Below are 19,181 nucleotides of genomic sequence, written 5' to 3'. Positions count from 1 at the left end.
AGAAAATCAGTGTATGTTTCAGCCTCCACTCTTATCAAAGGTTTCAGAAGTAGAAACCAAATTGCAGTTTGATTTTGTGCTCATGGAGGGAGCACAGCCCCCCCACAATACTAAATTACATCACTAACAGCAACGATATGGCTAAAATAGTAATTTCTGCCTCTTCCCCCGCTCTTATGACTGTAGCATTAACCTCAAAATGACATCTCTAACAATATCTGCAAACCCTAAAATACAACTAATATACTTTATCATCTTTACCATAAGGCAGTGCTTATGAGCATGGACTTTGGAGTCCTTCATCTGTCATTTATTCACTCTGTGATCTTGAGTAAGTTACTGCACCATTTTAAACCCATGTCAACTGGTAAATGAGCTAGTAACCTTTCCTCTATGAAACTGGCTGGATTAAATGAAACAATTCTCATAAAGTACGGAACACAGTAAAAGCTCAATAAAAACGAGCCTACATGTATACATCTGTTAATATCTTTATTTTACATTATTGGAAAACACCACTTAAATTTATTCCCCTATTTTGAAACACTTAGGAATTAGGCTGAAATTAAATTCTGCTTGATAAGAAAAAAGTAATCAATGAGAAAAGACTACAAAGGACCTAGTTAGGAATACAACTTATTTAAAAAGAAACTGATTATTCTAATACGTCATTACAAATGTATTTAATGGCTGTCAAAAAGTTTGCTTTGCTACCTTAAATAGCTGTCTACTTCAAAGGACTACAATTTAATAAATATTACATAATTCTCTCTTGAAAATTTAACTGCCCTTCCTTTATCCAGCCCACAAATTAGTGGCAGTTTTTTGTACATTCATCTCCCTGGAGGCCAACAACAACTATTTCAGGATCGAAGAGGTCATTCTCAAACATGAAAATGTCATACTTAATAATTGTTACTATGGGGGCGCCTGGGTGACTCAGTGGGTTAAAGCTCTGCCTTCAGCTCAGGTCATGATCCCAGGGTCCTGGGATGGAGCCCCACATTGGGCTCTCTGCTCAGCGGGGAGCCTGCTTCCTCCTCTCTCTCTCTGCCTGCCTCCCTGCCTACTTGTGATCTCTGTCAAATAAATAATTAAATAAATAATCTTATTTTTTTTTTTTTTAAATTGTTACTATGGCTTAGAGATCTAAAAGCAAGACACCAGTCTCAAAGGCAAAGTAAGTGCCTGAGAGTTAAGGAAGCCAGAGACGGATGAGTTAGTTGGGTTAATGCCAGTGATGGACTCAAGGTTCCTCTTGGTGGCAGCAGCCACTTTGAAAGCTCTGCATTGGGCCAGACTGGTCCCAGCTATCTCCCCAAGGGTTTTAATCCAGTGAAACAAGGACACCAACATCCTCTTTCCTTATTTTTATAAGGCACACTAGAAGCTACCATTCTTGGCTACTCTGGAATGCATCTAATCACTTGCCAAGGTGTTTCCTCAAACAACAGGCTGATCTCTAGACCTGCCAGCGAAGTAGAGCACCTCCTGGGTCACTTTTCCATTATGTGTTTTTTTTGCAGGAGAAAAAAGCTAGTGGTAATAATGGCTAGACTGGAACACCTTCAGGGATATGGCTTTTTTTAACTGCCTCTTTATAATACTCGTTTAACAATAACATTATCCTGAATCTACACTGCTCAAAATAACTTTTTAAGCAAAAAGGAAAAATGGCAAATCTATTTTCCTTTACAAACTTTCATATTCACTGTGACACTGAAGCCTACTTAAATGTTAGTTTTTAATTAGCAAAATCCTTTTTATTTACTCTATTCTACTTGAATGTGTGTATAATTTTTTAAGCTATGACACTTATCTTGTCAACATTCCATACATTAGGTATGTTGTACTTGGCTTGCATTATTACACTATTTAGGATATCAATTATCCCCTTTCTGTATGAAAAAAGTGGCTGAAGGTTATAACCATGAAGAATGTATTTTAAAAGATCTGAAATATTTACAATAGAGAAAATGTAATCATTTGTTACGTTATGATGTTTTTACCAGTTTATCTTCCAGATTTGGGGGAAAAATTCCAGATAAACTGGAATATAATACCCACTTGCCTAAATTATTAAATTACTCATAAGGAAAAAAACTCTTAAAATCAATCTGGTTGGATTTCAGATGTCCAGTCACTTTGGAGGTTTGAGTTATTTTTCTAATATTCACAAAATATCTACTTTTAATGTAAACACTTAATTTCAAAGGTCATGATTTGACCCACAAGTTACCCAAATTCATACAATGAGATACATTACAAAGGGGCCGGGGAACCTAATATTATCAGCCTGATTTAAAAGCAACAAATTATCTACCATGTTTCATAAAAAATATACTACATTCACTTTAACCCATTTCGTTTTCATTCTTAGAAGGTCAAAGCCTTCCTATCAAACCAGCATCCAGACTTTACATCTAGAGAAATCCAGCTGGGACAATAATCTGTTTGCACAGGGCTTTTCAGACCTATCTAGTGAGTTTAATTACCTTTTTTAAAAATAAGCATTTCCCATTGACCTATATTTTAGGTTGACTACAACCACACAAATGAAACTGCTTTATTATTAGTGTAACAGAGCACAGTGCTCTCTCTTGCAGATTCTTGGTAGTGCTACCCCAACAAACATATAGCTATCACACTTGATTCCCTTTTTCACTGGCCAGCAGAGTAAACAAACAATCCCACAAAGCTACAGCTTAATCTCTAGGAAAACAAGCCTTGCTTGCCAAAAAGTCAACTGACTGGTTCAGTGTTCCCAGGCAATTTGGAACCAGCCTAGCTCTTGGGACAAATCTCAGATAAATTCACACTAAAGTACTCCAGCTCAGTTAGTGCATTGGTAGTTCAGTGGAAGCACACTTTAATACTGTTTTTCCCCCCCCCAAATCCACTACCACTCCAAACCAGTTACATAACTGCAAATCAGGAGGTTAAATGCATCCTACAGTGGGTTGTTTTATGAGCTACAATTCTGTCTGCTCTAAATTCTGTGGGTGAGTTTATAATTTTTAAGAAATGCTGAAAACTATACCTAAAGTTTATGTCCTTTAAAGGGTTCACCTAACTAGTCTTACCCTATTTTATTAACCGTTATAGGAAATCCAATGCAACTACTAAATATGAAGGTCTGCCTTGTAGTCTGTATCTCAAGGGATTTGGGAGCAATAGGAAACTTGTGCCTCATGTCCCCAGTTACAGCCTCTTTCTCAACATTTTTCTTTTATTAATGCACACAAAAAAATGACAGACTTGCCTTGTGAGGTCGGAAATAGAGATACAGGCTGAGAGGAAGAGGAAGAAACAAAGGAATCTGAAAGAAAATATAGAGCGTGAGAATTTGACAACCTCACACAGGAATTTTAACTTTAACTCTCCAACTTTTGGGGGGGGGGCAAGCATCATAATTTCATTGGGTTTAAACAAGAGGGGAAAACTCATATCTTTATTTCCATTTACTGCTTTCACTCACCTGGCAGCAAAACCTTATTTCATTTTCAAGATGCATTTCTATAAGTTAATCAATTCAAATGTTTTAGTCATATATTCTCACCTTCAAAGAAAAAAGAGGAACCTCTAGCATTTTTAAACAAGTATAACCTCAAGAAAGATGATACTATCCTGCAACTCTTTGACTCTTTGTGGGAAAGAAAAAAGAGGTACCTGAGTACTAACGGATATTTGCTTTTAATCATTCTCAACTGCATTTTGAAGAGTTAGTCACTAATACAAGCATTTAAAGGTATATACTTGGCAAATATGCAAAGTAGACCCTGAATACTTAAAAAAAAAAAATCACAAATAATCCACTAGGAAAACAGGACTGCATGAGAAATATCCCACCTTCTAAAATTATACTCCTCTCAATTTGGCAACATTTATCAAAATTATAAATGCATGTACTGTCCCCACCAGTAATAGTCACCCTTTTAATTTGGCTGGTTACGCCTCGAGAAATTTAACCTACAATATTAGCATAGAATTCAAACACATGTATATGGGAATATTCGTAACAGCACTGGTTACAAGTATTAGGATACTCTAAGTGACCACCAATAGGAGACTAGTTACATCCAAACAAAGGAATATTGTTTGAAAAAGTACGCTATGAAAAGCTGCTACGAGAAAGAGTAAATAACAGCTATGTATGTTGATATAGTTGAAGAAATTAAAAAGCAAAGCATTGAAGTGTACAACATGTGCCCCCCCCCGGTTGCTAATAAGAGGGACTTTGAGGTCTGAAGTGGGGGAGATCTGCTTTTCACTACGACCTTTGGCTGTATACATTACAAAGCATATATACATTACCTTTTCATCAAAAATGGAAAAAAATGAATAAAAATAGAATGTGAAAAGCAGCCCCCCAACAAAGTGTCCCTAAATATACTGGCCTTTACTCCTTTTTCCTTGCAATTATAAATGCTTTCACAAATATTCAAAATAGGGAGGTTGATTACTTTAAAGGACTGGGCTATAACTTCCATCAATAAGTACGAATTTATTTCGTGAAACAACGGAGCACAGGCACAGCAATGGAGAGCTTAGTGGAGCACAGGCACAATTCAATAACTCAGGACCAGAATTTTAAAATTCATTGCTTTTTAATTATATCAAGCTGAAGCATCTCATTTACCACCACAAATGAAAAATCGTTTTTTGGTTGTTTTTGTCTTGTTTGCTTTTAGTAATCTCTACACCCAACGTGGGGCTCAATCTCTCCTCCTGAGATCAAGGGTCGCATACTCTGAACCAGCCAGGTGCCCCATTCTCCTTTCCTTTCCTTTCTTTCTTTCTTTCTTTTTTTTTCTCCTTTCCTTTTCTAAAGCAAGTGTTCCTCTGTTTCTTCAGTGTTTCCGGATGGGTTCATCCCTATATTTACCTTCAACATTAAATCTCTCCCAGATGATGAGTTTAAGTCTGAATAAACCTAAAAAAAAAATGCTAATAAGTTTAGCCCACAGCCAAAAAGGATCCTACGAACTTGACTATCCACCTCCACCTAACACCCCCTCATAACGGAAAATTTCAACATAAAAATTCTTATACATAGCATCTATTCTAATACAAAGCACAGATAACCAGTGACAGTTTCTGACAATATTGCATGAAATCTTCTAACTTACAAAACCATACTGTATTCATATTCCATATTTATGCCATAGGAAACTAATCTCAAGAATGGTAATCTAGGGGCGCCTGGGTGGCTCAGTCATTTGACTGGGGTCATGGTCCTGGGGTCCCGGGATCATGCCCCGCATAGGGCTTCCTGCTCAGGAGGAGGCCTGCTTCTCCCCCTCCCACTGCTTGTGTTCCCTCTCTCTCCCTGTCTCGCTCTGTCAAATAAAATCTTTAAAAAAAAAAAAAAAAATGGTGATCTTAATTCTCATATGCTATTACTTAAATCAAACATTATCATTCAGTAACAACAGTAACCATTTGCGGGTCTAGGCATTGTATCGGCACTGGAATACCAAGATGACAGCTAAGCCCACAAGTAACTGAAAGAGAAATACAAACCAGTAAAACTGCTGAGTTGTGGGACTGCTGTGAAGTCAGGTCACTAGGGTACACTGCAGAAGAGATGGTAAACTTGGTCTTCATGGTCAAGTGACCATGGCAGAGGAAGGCATTCTGGAAAGAAGGAATAACTGGCCAAATTCTAAATGACTCTAATGTCATGTTATGAAATCTGGATTATATCCTATATGGGATAAGGAATCACTGAGAATTTTAAGGTAAGGGACTGACAATATCACATGTGTTTTAAAAAGAACCATGGCAGCAGGTAGAGCCCTAGACTTAATTGAAAAGCTACAGTATAATCTTGGCATCAGTTTTTTGTTTAGTAGACTTAGTAAAAGGTCTATTAGAGACTGGTTAAATAAATTTCAATATATCCATACAATGGTACACCATTCATTAAAAATTGCTGTAGACAGGAATTTACCGACACTAAATGATGTTGATAGCACACTGAATAAAGAACACTGAAAAATTTCAACAACACGACCCCATTTTGGTAAAAAATACAAATTCATGTAAGAAAAAAAAGTAAATGATATTCACTGAGTAGAGTGATTATGAAAATTTAAAAAAGTATATTTTCTTCTGTGTTTGAGATTTTGAAAAGAATGAACACATATTCTTATTTCAAAAAAGTTTATCAGTTTGTTACAAATGAAAGGATAGACACGAAAATGTTAACTGGGTGGTACTACTCACTGATTTTTAATTTTCTTTGTATTTTTAATTTTCCTGAATTTTGCTATGGACATACATTTTTCAAGAATTATAAATTCTGGGGTGCCTGGGTGGTTCAGTGGGTTAAGCCTCTGCCTTCAGCTCAGATCATGATTGCAGAGTCCTGGGATCAAGCCCTGCATAGAGCTCTCTACTCAGCAGGGACCCTGCTCCCCCCACCTCTCTCTGCCTGCCTCTGTCTACTTGTGATCTGTCAAATAAATAAATAAATAGATATTAAAAAAAAAAAAAGAATTATAAATTCCTGGACACCTGGGTGGCTCAGTCAGTTAAGCCTCTGCTTTCAGCTTGGGTCATGATCCCAGGATCCTGGGATCGAGTCCCACATCAGGCTCCTTGCTCAGCAGGGAACCTGCTTCTCCTTCTCCTGCTCCCCCTGCTTGTGCTCGTGCTGTCAAATAAACAAACAAAATCTTAAAAAAAAAAAAAAAAAAAGATAAATCCCTAACACGTATCTATTCCCTTCTTCAAGGAACATATTAGCAACCTTAGAGAAGAAAAAGGACACCTAAAATGGGATCTCTTACCAGGTCTTTCAATAAAACTTGAGTAAATTATCTTTTCAGTGTTCACACCACTAGATTTTCAAATTGTACTAAGTCTTCAATCTGCAACAAACTGTCAAAACTACCCCCCAAAATCCTGCCTCTTTGAAAACAGGTCCTTCCATTTACTGAGTCCTGAATATCTGCGATAGACACTAACCTAAATATTTATATACATATTAAATGAAATCCTTACAAAACTCATTTAAGATTTAAAACACACACACACACACACACACACACACACACACACACACCCCTGAAGCTTTTATCAGTACTTAAACCTGCACTTTTCTTGAAAATCTGTGGCTTTCTTTCTCTATGATCCTATCCACCAGTCACATCACCTGTCCTGATATTGCTGATCTGACATGCGTATGCTACTGACCTAAAAATTTACTAGTTTATATTTTAAAACTCCATCAGACCAGTAAGATAAGACCTTGTCCCCTTACCTCTTAACCCTTCTCTCCAGCAGCATATGGAGTGGGTAAGAAATGGAAAACAGGAGGAAAAAGACCAAATGGCACACTGGTGTAGGTTTTCAAATTTGGGTCAAGCCTGTGCTAGATATTGTTAGGGGGAGAGAAAGAGAGGTGTGTTGGACTGGACATGAGACTCCAGTTTTACTGAGATGGGGGGAAAATAAACCAAATAAATCTGTTTGAGTTTTCTAACCCCCAGTAAAAACATTGTTCCAATGAACTGTTCATTTTGGTGAAAACTGCCCTTTAATACCAACAGAACACAAACTGTATTTTTAGAAAAGCAGCAAGGTGACTTTCAGGAACAACTTCAATGAATGACTTCCATATTTAACCTCAAAATGTCTGCCTTTTTGTTAGTTTCCACAGATTATTAAAGCATCTTCCAATACATAAGGAAAAGTAGTGTCTGAAATTTTATCTAAGATTAATACAATGAAAATTAGAAATTCATTAGCTCTTTCAAACATCTTTTCTTTCTACCTTTAAAAGATTTTTGTCATGGGGCCGCTGGGTGGCTTAGTCAGTTAAGTATCTGCCTTGACTCAAGTCACGGTTCTGGGATGGAGCCCCATCTAACTCCTGGCTCAGCAGGCAGCCTGCTTCTTCCTCTCCCTCTGCTCAACCCTGCCGCTTGTGCTCTCCCTTGCTTACTCTCAAAAGAAAACAAACAAACAAAAACAACCCAAAAAACTAAGATTTGGGTTACAGTTTTTGTTTGTCTATAGACCTAGGCTCTCTGAAAAGGGTATTTCCACTCTCTCAAGACCACAATTCCTGATGGCAACTCATCATTTCCGTAGAAGCTGCTTCACTGAGCCAATTCATACCCCCTGTCCTACCAGAATTGCAGGGATAGGCAGACCAACTCTTCCCCCCAAACTTTATACCATTTTTTCCTTTATCTATATATATTTTCTTCCTTTATATTTTTGTTAGGACCTCCACTGTATTACTGAATATTAATGATGAAAGTGGACCTCCTTGCCTTAGCCAAAGCAGTTTTTTTTTTTTTAAAGATTTTATTTATTTATTTGTCAGAGTGAGCACAGGCAGACAGAGTGGCAGGCAGAGGCAGACGGAGAAGCAGGCTCCCACTGAGCAAGGAGCCCAATATAGGACTCGATCCCAGGACGCCGGGATTATGACCTGAGCCAAAGGCAGCAGCTCAACCAACTGAGCCACCCAGGTGTCCTGTCCAAAGCAGTTCTTTTTCATGATTAAGGCTTTCTTTAAAAAATAATGAAGCTTTTACTTTTAGAATAGTTTTAGATTTATGGAAAAGGCCCAGATGTAGTAGAGTGTTACTTTATATAAATCACTCAGTTTCTCCCACTGTTAACAAATTACACTAATATGGCAGTACATTTGTCATATTTAACCAACACTGACACATCACTAATAAGTAAACTCCATAGTTTATTTTTATTTCATTGATTTTTCCTAATGCCTTTTTTCTGCCCCAAAATCCCATTCAGGATACCATACCTCGTTTTTGTCACTATGTCTCCTTAGCCTCTTTTGGCCTATGACAATTTCTTAGACTTTCCTTGCTTTTAGTGATCTTGATAATTTAGAGGAGTTTTGGTCAGATATACGGGGAATACTGGTCAGAATGTCCCTCAATTTGAGTTTGTCTCATGGTCAGAATGGAGTTTTAGAGAAGATTACCACTTAGGTAAAGGGCATCCTTGTCATAACAGATCAAGGGTACATGCTATCAATATGACTTATCACTGAAGATGTTAACCTTGATCCCCTGGCTGAGATGGTTTGCCTGGTTTCTCCAGGCAGTACTGCTCCACTGTCCTTCCACACTGTGTTCTCTAGATGCAAGTCACTAAGCACCTTCCACTTTAACTCTTGTGCATCCCAAAGTTGAAAGGCTTTCTTTGTACATTTATGGAGTAAATGTGTATGCAGTCCAAGAGGAAGAACAAGCAGAATTCTTGGTGCAAAAGAAACACAATTAGAAAGTCTAACAGAGGGGCACCTGCGTGGCTCAGCTGGTTAAGTGACTGCTTTCAGTTCAGGTCATGATCCTGGAGTCCCAGGATCAAGTCCTGCATGGGGCTCCCTGCTCTGCAGGGAGTCTGCTTCTCCCTCTGATCCTCCCCACCTCTCATGCTCTCTCTCAAATAAATAAAATTAAAAAAAAAAAAAAAAAAAAAAAAGAATCTGTGTCATTCAAATACTTGTGACCAATTTCTTACTTACACAGTCCATTTTATTTATTTCTGTTAGGCTTTCTTTTTTTTTTTTAAAAATTTTATTTATTTATTTGAGAGAGACAGAGATAGCAACAGAAAGCACGAGAGGGGAGGAGAGAGATAAGCAGGTTTCCTACTGAGCAGGAAGCTTGAAGCTGCTCAATCCTAGGCCGCCTGGGATCATGACCTGAGCCAACCACCCACTGCTCAACTGACTGAGCCACCCAGGAGCCCCTCAATAACCCAACTTCTAAAACACTACATGTACTTTTGGAAATGTCTTAACCTTTTCCAAATAATGTTCAAGATCAATGCACTGAATCAAAACTTCAGATTTTGTTAGGAGTAAAACAAAGATTAGGGGCACCTGGGTGGCTCAGTGGGTTAAGCCTCTGCCTTCGGCTCAGGTCATGATCTCAGGGTCCTGGGATCGAGATCTGCATTGGGCTCTCTGCTCGGCAGGGAGCCTGCTTCCTCCTCTCTCTCTCTCTGCTTGCCTCTCTGCCTACTTGTGATCTCTGCCAAATAAAGAAATAAATCTTAAAAAAAAAAAAAAAAGAGAGTAGGATGCTCAACCAAATGTTGAGGTGCCTCAACCCAGACACCCAACAATTAAAAAAAAAGGAGTAAAAAAAATTAAAATTTAAAAAAAAAAAACATATTCAATTCTTTTTTTAAAAGATTTATTTATTTGAGAGAGAGAGAGAGAGATCATAAGTAGGCAGAAAAGCAGGCAGAGGAATGGGGGAAGCAGGTTCCCTGCTGAGCAGAGAGCCTGATGTGGGGCTCGATCTCAGGACCCTGAGATCATGACCTGAGCCGAAGGCAGAGGCTTAACCCACTGAACTACCCAGGCGTCCCTAAACTTACTAATTCTGACACATCAGACTAGCCTACCACTGAGTATTGGAAATGGAGTCTCTTCATAACATTCCAAAACTTGGCATTCAAGTGGTTATGAAAAGAAACTTCTGTGGATTAAAGCCATTAGTGAAGAATACCATGAGTCCAGAGGTAAAGAGAGTAATAAAAGAAACCAATCTTAAACACAAGATATATTTATTACAGATATAGTTTTATGGGCTTACATAAATACTCTCATGGATATGTCAATTTCCACAGGGGTTAAGTTTTTGCAAAACTCGTATTCTAATTTTCAAAAACCAAACATTCTTAACCTGTGCTCCATGAACAATTTCATAGTAGTCCATGAACGATGGACCTTGTGAAAGCCTATGCAATACTTTGCTTATATGCATGTTCTTCTGGGTATAGAATTTCTCCATTCATTCCATATTTACTGAATACCTGTAATTTTAGTAGCTGAACAAAAATAACTAGTTGCTCATTCAAAGATATCTGAGAGCCTGGTCCTGCTCAGACATTAGAAATAGAGCAGTGAATAAAACAGCAAAAACCCCTGCTCTGGTGGATCTTGTATCTAATGTGGAAGACAGACAATAAAGTAAATCAGATTATATACCATATATATGTAAACAGAAGAATATGACAGATGGTAAGAAAAATAAAGCAGAGGAGGCCTATAAGGTATTTTTTTGTGTGCAATTTACATAAGGTAGTCAAAGACTTAAGAAAGGTGAGGGAGAGAAAAGCTGTGAGGAGGATATATGGGGAAGAACATTATAAGCAGAGAGAACAGCAAGTAAGACTCTGAGGTAGAGGAGTATTCCTGATGTGGAAAAGAGCAAGGGAGCCAGTATATAAAGCTGGGTGAGTAAGAGGGAGGTTGAGGCCAGATATCATAAGGCTTCAACAGCCCTCTAAGGACTGTGGCACTGACTGTGATGTGATCGAAAGCTACTGGAGCATTTGCCTATAAGTGACATGATCGGACTTATTTTTTCGCAGGTTTACACCAGCTGTTGTACGGAAAGCAGACTGAAAAGAGGCAAGAACAGTTAGGAAGAAGCACAATAATCCAGGAGAGCCAGGATAGCAGCCTGGGCCAGGGTGATAACAATGAAGGTGGAGAAAAATGGTTAGACGCTAGATAGATTCTGAAGGTAGAATCGGTAGGATTTGCTGATACTGTGTGAAGGGAAGAGAGGAGTCAAGGGTGACTTCAAGATTTCTGATTTGGGCAAAAGATGGATGACGAATGGCCACTTACTGAGATGCAGAAGACTTTGAGAACAGATTTATACAAGGAAAGATCAGGAGTTCAGGTCTAGACACAGTAAGTTTGAGATGTCCATCAGACATGAAGACTGAAGATAAAGATTTACAAGTCACCACTTTACAGATGGTATTTCAAACCACAAGATGGATATCATAAATGAGATCAGTGCAAAGAGAAAAGTTCTGAGAATTGAGTCCTGGAGTACTACACATGTTACAAGTAGAGACAAGAAAAGAATTAGCAATATGAAAGACCAATATTATGAAAATCCACAGTGTCAGAAAGATTAGTGGTTGCCAAGGAATGGAGAGTGATTGCCACAGGTATAGAGTTTCTTTTGGGAGGGATGAAAATGTTCTGGAACTAGACAACGGCAATCGTGGCACAACCTTGTATATATACAAAAAGCCACTTTATAACGTGGCTGGTGCTTTTTAGGTTATGTGAACTCTATCTTAAATTTAAAAAAAGAAGAAAAACTAGCAAAGGATACAGGAGCAGCCAATGAGCATATGTGGTGTCATGGAAGACCAAAGAGAAAGGTATTTCAATGAGGAAGCAAGTGATCAATTTTACCAAAAGCTGCTGATAGGGCACTTAGGATGCGGTCTGAGAGCCGTCGGATTTAACAATGTGGAAAATAACTAGTGAAGGTGACAAGAGAAGATTCTGTAGACAAGTGGAGCAAAAAGGCAGCTGGCTTAGGAAGCACGGGACCAGAAATCAAAATTTTAACTTCAACCAGAAACTGAAGTAAAGAGGGTGACTGGATGATTTTTAGCACATGTTGTTTCAAATGTTAAAGACAGGCAGTGAGTATCATTTAAAAGAGAACTGAATTGGGCCCTCAATCCCTTAGTTTTATCCTACCTTCAATGTTAGAGCAACAAACCTTTAGACATGTAACTTAATCTCTCTGAGCCTGATTCCTCATCTGTAAAATGAGGCTTATATCACTGCATATGTCACAGATTAACATAACATAAGGCTTTCTCCTATTAAATACAGCCTCTAGTGATCTGTTTTGTTTGCCTATCTTCCAAAAAGCTTTACTGTATGCTCAAACATTTATTAAGTTAATGTACGGGCAAAACTTAAACCATAAAGCAGTACACAAATAAATGTAAGACATAAAAACCAAATATTTTACTTCCTATATAAAATGAAGACACTTTTTCTCACTGTTGAAATGCCTTCAGGTAACAAGACAAAAGGGGATCCGTATCGGTTTTGCTTAAAAAATGTTCCCCAAATACCCTTAAATACATCCTAAGGGCAAGTAGCCAATGAGGAACGTGTCAGAAAGATCACACTTCTCCTGGTCATGACAACGTGGTTACAGGGAGAAATAAAACAGCTGGAGAAAACAGGGAAGTATATTTCTTTGAAATTTAAAAAAAATGAGAGGGCTACCTATTGACAATTATACCATACTCCTTCCTAACAAAATAAAAACACAAATCCTATTTGAAGGGATTCTGTCTGAGAAATTGCAGCATCACAGAGTAACATGTCTTATATACGTCATGGAAATGCAGCAGAAGACTTCAACAAGCCAAACTGATTATAGCTAAAATTACCTAGCATACACAATTTTTCAAAACATCTTTAGCATACCCAATGACCAAAAATAATTCTAGAGTTAACAGCTGTTATGAGTGAACTGAATAAAAGGTTAAACCAGTTTCCTGGGTCATTTCTGAATGAGATAATTATAGGAACATAAGGCCAACTTGGTAATTTTTATCTGAAAAGTTTTATTATAAAATTTATATATTTTTCACAAGTTTATACAGTTTAGGAGGTACTTATAAATTCATCATTAACAATAAAGTCAAACACAAACTATAAGCTAAGTACATACAATATGCATAGTTATTCATTTATTTGGAGCCTTTATAATTCCACTTGGAATTACAAAAACCATAAATTCCAGGATTACTACTAAAGAGAAGTGCTTTTCTACACAACAAACAATCTCAAACAAAACTGGAAACTTTAACTTTCCCTAAACTTCAGTGACATGTCACCAATTCCTTCACTACCAAACTTCATTGACAAGCACTTGAAACATGAACAGGAATCGACCTTCCCCCACCAAAACAAAACAGTGAGTCCTGTATTAGGACAAATATGTAATTTCCTTGCCATAGAACAAAATAAAAGCAATGATATTTATTTTATTTTGTTTTCAGACCATCTCTAAAATCATAAAAATTAAAAACATGATACACTTACCAGCAATTTAATGAACAATCCTCTAGAGATTTCAATTTAGGGTTAAGGTACACCTGTCAAATGTATGAGACTGGTTTGTTTCATCAGAGTGGTTAAATTATTTGTGAATGTGACTGTAAGAGGAAAAAAGCTTTAAAAGAAACCTTTTATTCCTGGCAAATAAAATCTCACCCAACTCAACAGGCAAATGTAAACCATATTGACATGACCATTCTTGCTGTCTTCTGTACTCTTGCCTCCAGTGACAGTAGGTTCATAGTGCATCAGAACTAAACTTATGGTCAGAATGCCGCAAACAATACTTAAGCATGTATTTTTTAAAGCTATTAAATAATCTCTACACCCCACGTAGTGCTCGAATTCACCACCCTGAGATCAAGAGTCATGTGCTTTTTCGACTGAGCCAGCCAGGTGCTTCAATACTTAAGCATGTTGGTGTCATGTCAAGCTATCTACAAAACGCTGTGGCTGTCTTCCACTTCCCTTCTAACAGACAAGGTGAATGAAAGGGGTGGTAGCTTTATGACATTAATATGAAAGGTCAAAACCTGAAACAGATTCACTTTTATTTATTTATTTTTAAAGATTTTATTATTTGAGAGAGAGAATGAGAGAGAGAGCAAGAGAAGGGGAGGGTCAGAGGGAGAAGCAGACTCCCTGTGGAGCAGAGAGACTGATGCAGGACTCCATCCCAGGACTCCAGGATCATGACCTGAGCCGAAGGCAGTAGCCTAACCAACTAAGCCACCCAGGCACCCAAAACAGATTCAGTTTTAAAAAGAAGTCCTATCAAATCTTACTTCATCTCAGATCTTACATCATCATGAAGATTATGATTTCTTGCTTATAATTCAATCGCTATTTTGTATGTATGTGCAAACAGTTTGCAACCTGCAAACAGATGTATCAAATATTAGTTATTTTTACTTAGTAAGAGTTCAGATTCTAGGGCACAAAGTAAATTTGCCTAGGTCATATTGCAGAGACTCATAATATGCACAATTATTAGGACAGAATTAGGCTTGAAATTTTGTGCCTCTGAAGCTCAAATCACCAATGTTATACTGCCACTGAAAATCTGACATGAATAAAATACAGCTAATGTCAGTGCTGAACAAGTAGATGTCTAAGGGTTAAGACGGAAAATGCAAATTACATACTCATATTTGATTGACATGATAGGACAAATGTGAAATGGTGCCATAAAAACTACATAGAACAACTAAATTTCATGAGTAAGGAAAATAAGTATTTAAAACAAAAACCTTTTTTCTTAAAATTGTCCAAGCTGTTCTAGCTTTGAGTTAATTTCCATGAATAGAAAAAAGAAATGCAGCTTTATTCTGGCACCATGATTTTCACAGCAATAATAAAGAACAGTCTCTGGCAAGTTACAGAATTTCGAATGCTATAAAGATTCAACTTTAGGGGCACCTGGGTGGCTCAGTGGGTTAAGCCTCTGCCTTTAGCTCAGGTCATAGTCTCAGAGTCCTGGGATCAAGCCCCGCATCGGGCTCTCTGCTCAGCAGGGAGCCTGCTTCCTCCTCTCTCTCTGCCTCCTTGTGATCTCTGTCTGTCAAATAAATAAATAAAATCTAAAAAAAAAAAAAAAAAAGATTCAACTTTAAAGTCCACACAACAGATATGTACCTATACATGACGTCTAATAAAGGCAATTCTCCTCCTGAAAAGTACACCAAATATTTAAATCTTTTACCTTAATCTCCATTTTTCTGCCTTTGAGATCTTTTTTATATTCTTCTAAGGTAGAAATCTGGAAAGCCAATTCTGGACCTTAACTTCCTTAAGCATATTACAATGCTCCTGTGCCAGTACCTGAGGCACTAGACCAGAGTGTGCCACATAACCTATGACCTTTAGTAGGAACTAGTATTTCTAAAAGCTTTACTGGACAGGTTAATCAAGACAAAGCTTTTCCTTCAGGACATCAAGCAACCACTTCTTTTACTTTTTCAAAGTCTCTAAAACCAAGAGGAGCTTGGTGAAAGAATGTGAAGGTGAAGGTCTAATCAACACTAGCAGATTTTTTAAACAATCAAGTAGATTCTCAAATATCCATTTTATTTTATTTTTTTTTTTTAAGATTTTTTTTAAGATTTTATTTATTTATTTGACAGACAAAGATCACAAGTAGACAGAGAGGCAGGCAGAGAGAGAGGAGGAAGCAGGTTCCCCGCTGAGCAGAGAGCCTGATGCGGGGCTCGATCCCAGGACCCTGGGATCATGACCTGAGCCGAAGGCAGAGGCCTTAAACCACTGAGCCACTCAGGCGCCCCTCAAATATCCATTTTAAATAGGTTAAACTGTGGAGTGACAAATTTCAACTTATCTTCATAGTGCAGAAGCCTAGGACATTTTCTGAGGTATGGAGAAAATATTCTGCAGGGAAGAAGAGCTTCTCCAATGAATGGCAACTACACATTGCAGGATCTTAAGCTAAAGTTTTCAAGTAGTGACAAGTGAGGCCCACCAAAACTGTATTAATGCTTTGTAAATAATATTAATACACATCTGCAATAGGTAAGAATTTAAGACACAGTATCCATTTTGCAGGTGAACCAAAAACTTATAATCAGGAAGAATCAAAAGCTGTGTACCAAAGGGCCAACAACCAAACGGTAAGCAACGACAAGTGATTAAATCCAAAACACCAAGTTGCTAAGTTATAGGGAAGCTGCTGTTCATCTGGACCTTTGCCCAGAGAACATGAAAATTTGGAGGAGAAACGCTGGTGGTTTAAAGGGAACAAGAGTTCTAAATTTGCTGCCTCATTCCTTTATCTGGGCAGCTAATCTTGACCTTGCAGAAGCTTCCTTTGATACTGTTTCTACTGAAATGGCCAAAACCACAGTGGAAAATCCAGCAGGGTACCAAAGCTTCTTTGTAGAAATCCACTGTTCAAAAACACCTAGAGAATAAGGGGTGCCTGCCTGGTTCAGTTGGTGGAGCATCCAACTCTTGATCTTGGGGTTGTGAGTCTGAGCCCCACCTTGGATATGATTACTTAAAAAAAAAAAACAAACAAAAAACAAAACAAAACCCAAACACTTAGAGAAGGTATTTAAAGCAAAGATCAGAAATTCTACATTCCTTACATCAACCTAAGATTCTGGCAAAGGAGACAGTGAAGTATTTTAAAATCCCTCAAAATCCTTTAAGGTAACTAAATACAAGGCAGAATTATCTGTACTCTCCCAGGCTCATGGCCCACTTTGACAAAAAGGTTTTTTTCTTTTTTTCAAAGATTGAGTTCCTTTAAGAACCACCACCTGCTCATGGTGCATATTTCTCCCCCCTCAAGAAGGCATCTGCACTGCAGATCTCTGCACGAGGGGAGTTGGGGCCTGCCAGCCAGCTCCCACCAGCAGGCTAACGCGTTTACAATGGAAACTAAAAGCGGCCTGCAGCTTCGCTCCTAGTCTTTCACACGGATAGGAGAATGGGGTTCAACCAGCTCCTGCTTTGTCTAATTTTTCTCCCCCTCCCCCCTCTCTGCGCTAAACACCCCCTTTTGTTACACTGCGATCAATAACAGCCCAGAGAGAGCATGAAATCAAAATGTGTTGATGGCGTGGCATGACTCTATTATCTTCGGGAATATAAGCAACTGATTGCTTGTCCCCACCCCCACGCCGCGCCAGTGAAGAGCAGTCTGTGTTGCAGATGCAGCCACGGATCCATCTTGGACCATCAGCTGCTCCCTCCCAAATCTTCCCTGAGCTATTCTCATCACGCCTCCTCTTACCTCGTAGCCTCAGAAAAGCGGACATTTAGAGTCTAGCCACAAAAAACAACAACAACAAAAAAAACCCAAAAACAAAAAAACCAGTATAAGCAGATAAAAAAGTATAGAAAACGGCTACAATGTTTCCATCAAACTTCCTATCCTCCCCACGGAAAACGAAAAAAAAATTTTTTTGTAAGACTACCATGAATTTCCGATTATGTCAACATCTGTCTGTAAACCTGCAATGCAACCCTTTCACCATCATCCCTTCAAAATCGTAGCTGGTGCTTTCTCCCACAACCAACCTGCCCCAATCCTCTCAATCTCTCTAATCCTCCACTAAATCACCCCGGTTCAGCGGACGGCTCCCCCGGACTGGTGTTTTTCCCCACCTGCCCTGCCTCGGTTTTAACGCCCACTCCCTAGAATATCTCCCCGCCCCCAACCTGTTTGTCTCACACCCCGTTATTTCCTCACCGCCTGCACCACCTTACGCTCCCCTCCCCCTCAGCCCATTTTCCAGACGCTCGTTCCCGGGGGCTGAAGCCTCCAGCAGGCGAGGGTGATTTACCTTCCCCGACCCCAAAAACAACCCCCTCGAGGGCGGGGTTCCCCCGGCGCGCCTCACCCGCACAGGAGGAGCCGCAGCTCTTCGCCCCCAGGGCGGGGCAGGATCCAGGGCTCCCGCCACCGGGCGCCGAGGGTTCGGCCCCGGAGGACGACGAGGAGACGGACGGGGATTGAGTGGCCGCCGACGGCTCCGCCATGGCTGCGCGAGCAAGGGCAGGAAAGGGATGAAGAGAGATGCGGGGCGGGAGAGAGGGAGGGGAAAGAAAATAACCAAGCAGCTGGCTCTCAGAAGTCCCTTCGCTCCTGCTGCTCCGAGGACAGACTCCAACAGACTGACTGACTCAGCCGAGCGCAGCGAGAGGGCGGGAGCGCGAGCGCGCAGGCGCACAAAGGGCTCTCGGGCGGGCGGCGGTCGCGCCTAGGCGCCCAGCGACGCAGGGCGCAAGCGCAAGAACTGTCCCTCCGCGCTCCTGCGGGGAAGGAGGGGCAAAACTGGCCTCACGCTGCGTCCGCGCGAGAGGCCGGGCTGGGCCGCGCCCCTCCGGGAACTAGACGCAAGGGGCGTGGCCAAGTGCCAAGTTCCGCCCACCACTGCGGCCAAAGTGGGAGGGGGCCCTGCAGGTTAGTGTCTCTTTACACGTCTTTTGTGAATGTTTTAGGGTCGGCGGATTATGTGTTTTAACGATATTAGTTTCTTTTGCTTCCACTACCTGGAGTATGTCTTTCCCATAAATTCCAGAGCAGATGTCTATTGTCTGTTGCGTTTCTGCCTGTGACGCCAATGAAAAGTGAAAACCATAATGTGGATAGGCCCACTCTGCAGGGTGCCTTGTGCATTTTTCTGGGTGTGTCGTAATATCACCCTGAGGCAGAGATGGCACTGTTTCCTATTTGGTAGGTGGAGCAAGATGCTATACAGAATGAAAAACTATTACTCATTCCAGTCACATTGCAATGCAGCCGCAGAACCTGCTTCAT

At 39.6% G+C, this 19,181-nt stretch overlaps 1 protein-coding gene across 2 annotated transcripts in view; it reads right to left on the bottom strand.

Moving 5' to 3' along the window:
• Positions 1-18,567, bottom strand: part of RTN3 (reticulon 3) — a 66,331-nt gene extending 47,764 nt beyond the window's left edge. The window contains exons 1-2 of one of the 2 annotated variants that reach the window (XM_045064003.1): positions 18,262-18,567; positions 3,263-3,319 (exon numbers count right to left, since the gene is read on the bottom strand). In XM_045064003.1, coding sequence (XP_044919938.1) covers positions 3,263-3,319; positions 18,262-18,400 — 196 coding nt within the window. In that variant the 5' untranslated portion in view covers positions 18,401-18,567. The remainder of the gene's footprint in view (positions 1-3,262; positions 3,320-18,261) is intronic. The other variant, XM_045064007.1, reaches the window with a different exon arrangement.
• Between the last annotated feature and the right edge of the window lie 614 nt (positions 18,568-19,181).

The sequence above is a fragment of the Mustela putorius genome, unplaced genomic scaffold (genome assembly GCF_011764305.1).
Source record: "Mustela putorius furo isolate JIRA1106 unplaced genomic scaffold, ASM1176430v1.1 tig00000127_pilon_pilon_pilon, whole genome shotgun sequence".
Lineage (NCBI taxonomy): Eukaryota > Metazoa > Chordata > Mammalia > Carnivora > Mustelidae > Mustela > Mustela putorius.
Note: the sequence above shows the minus strand (reverse complement) of the source record. Positions and strands in the feature narration are given on the sequence as shown.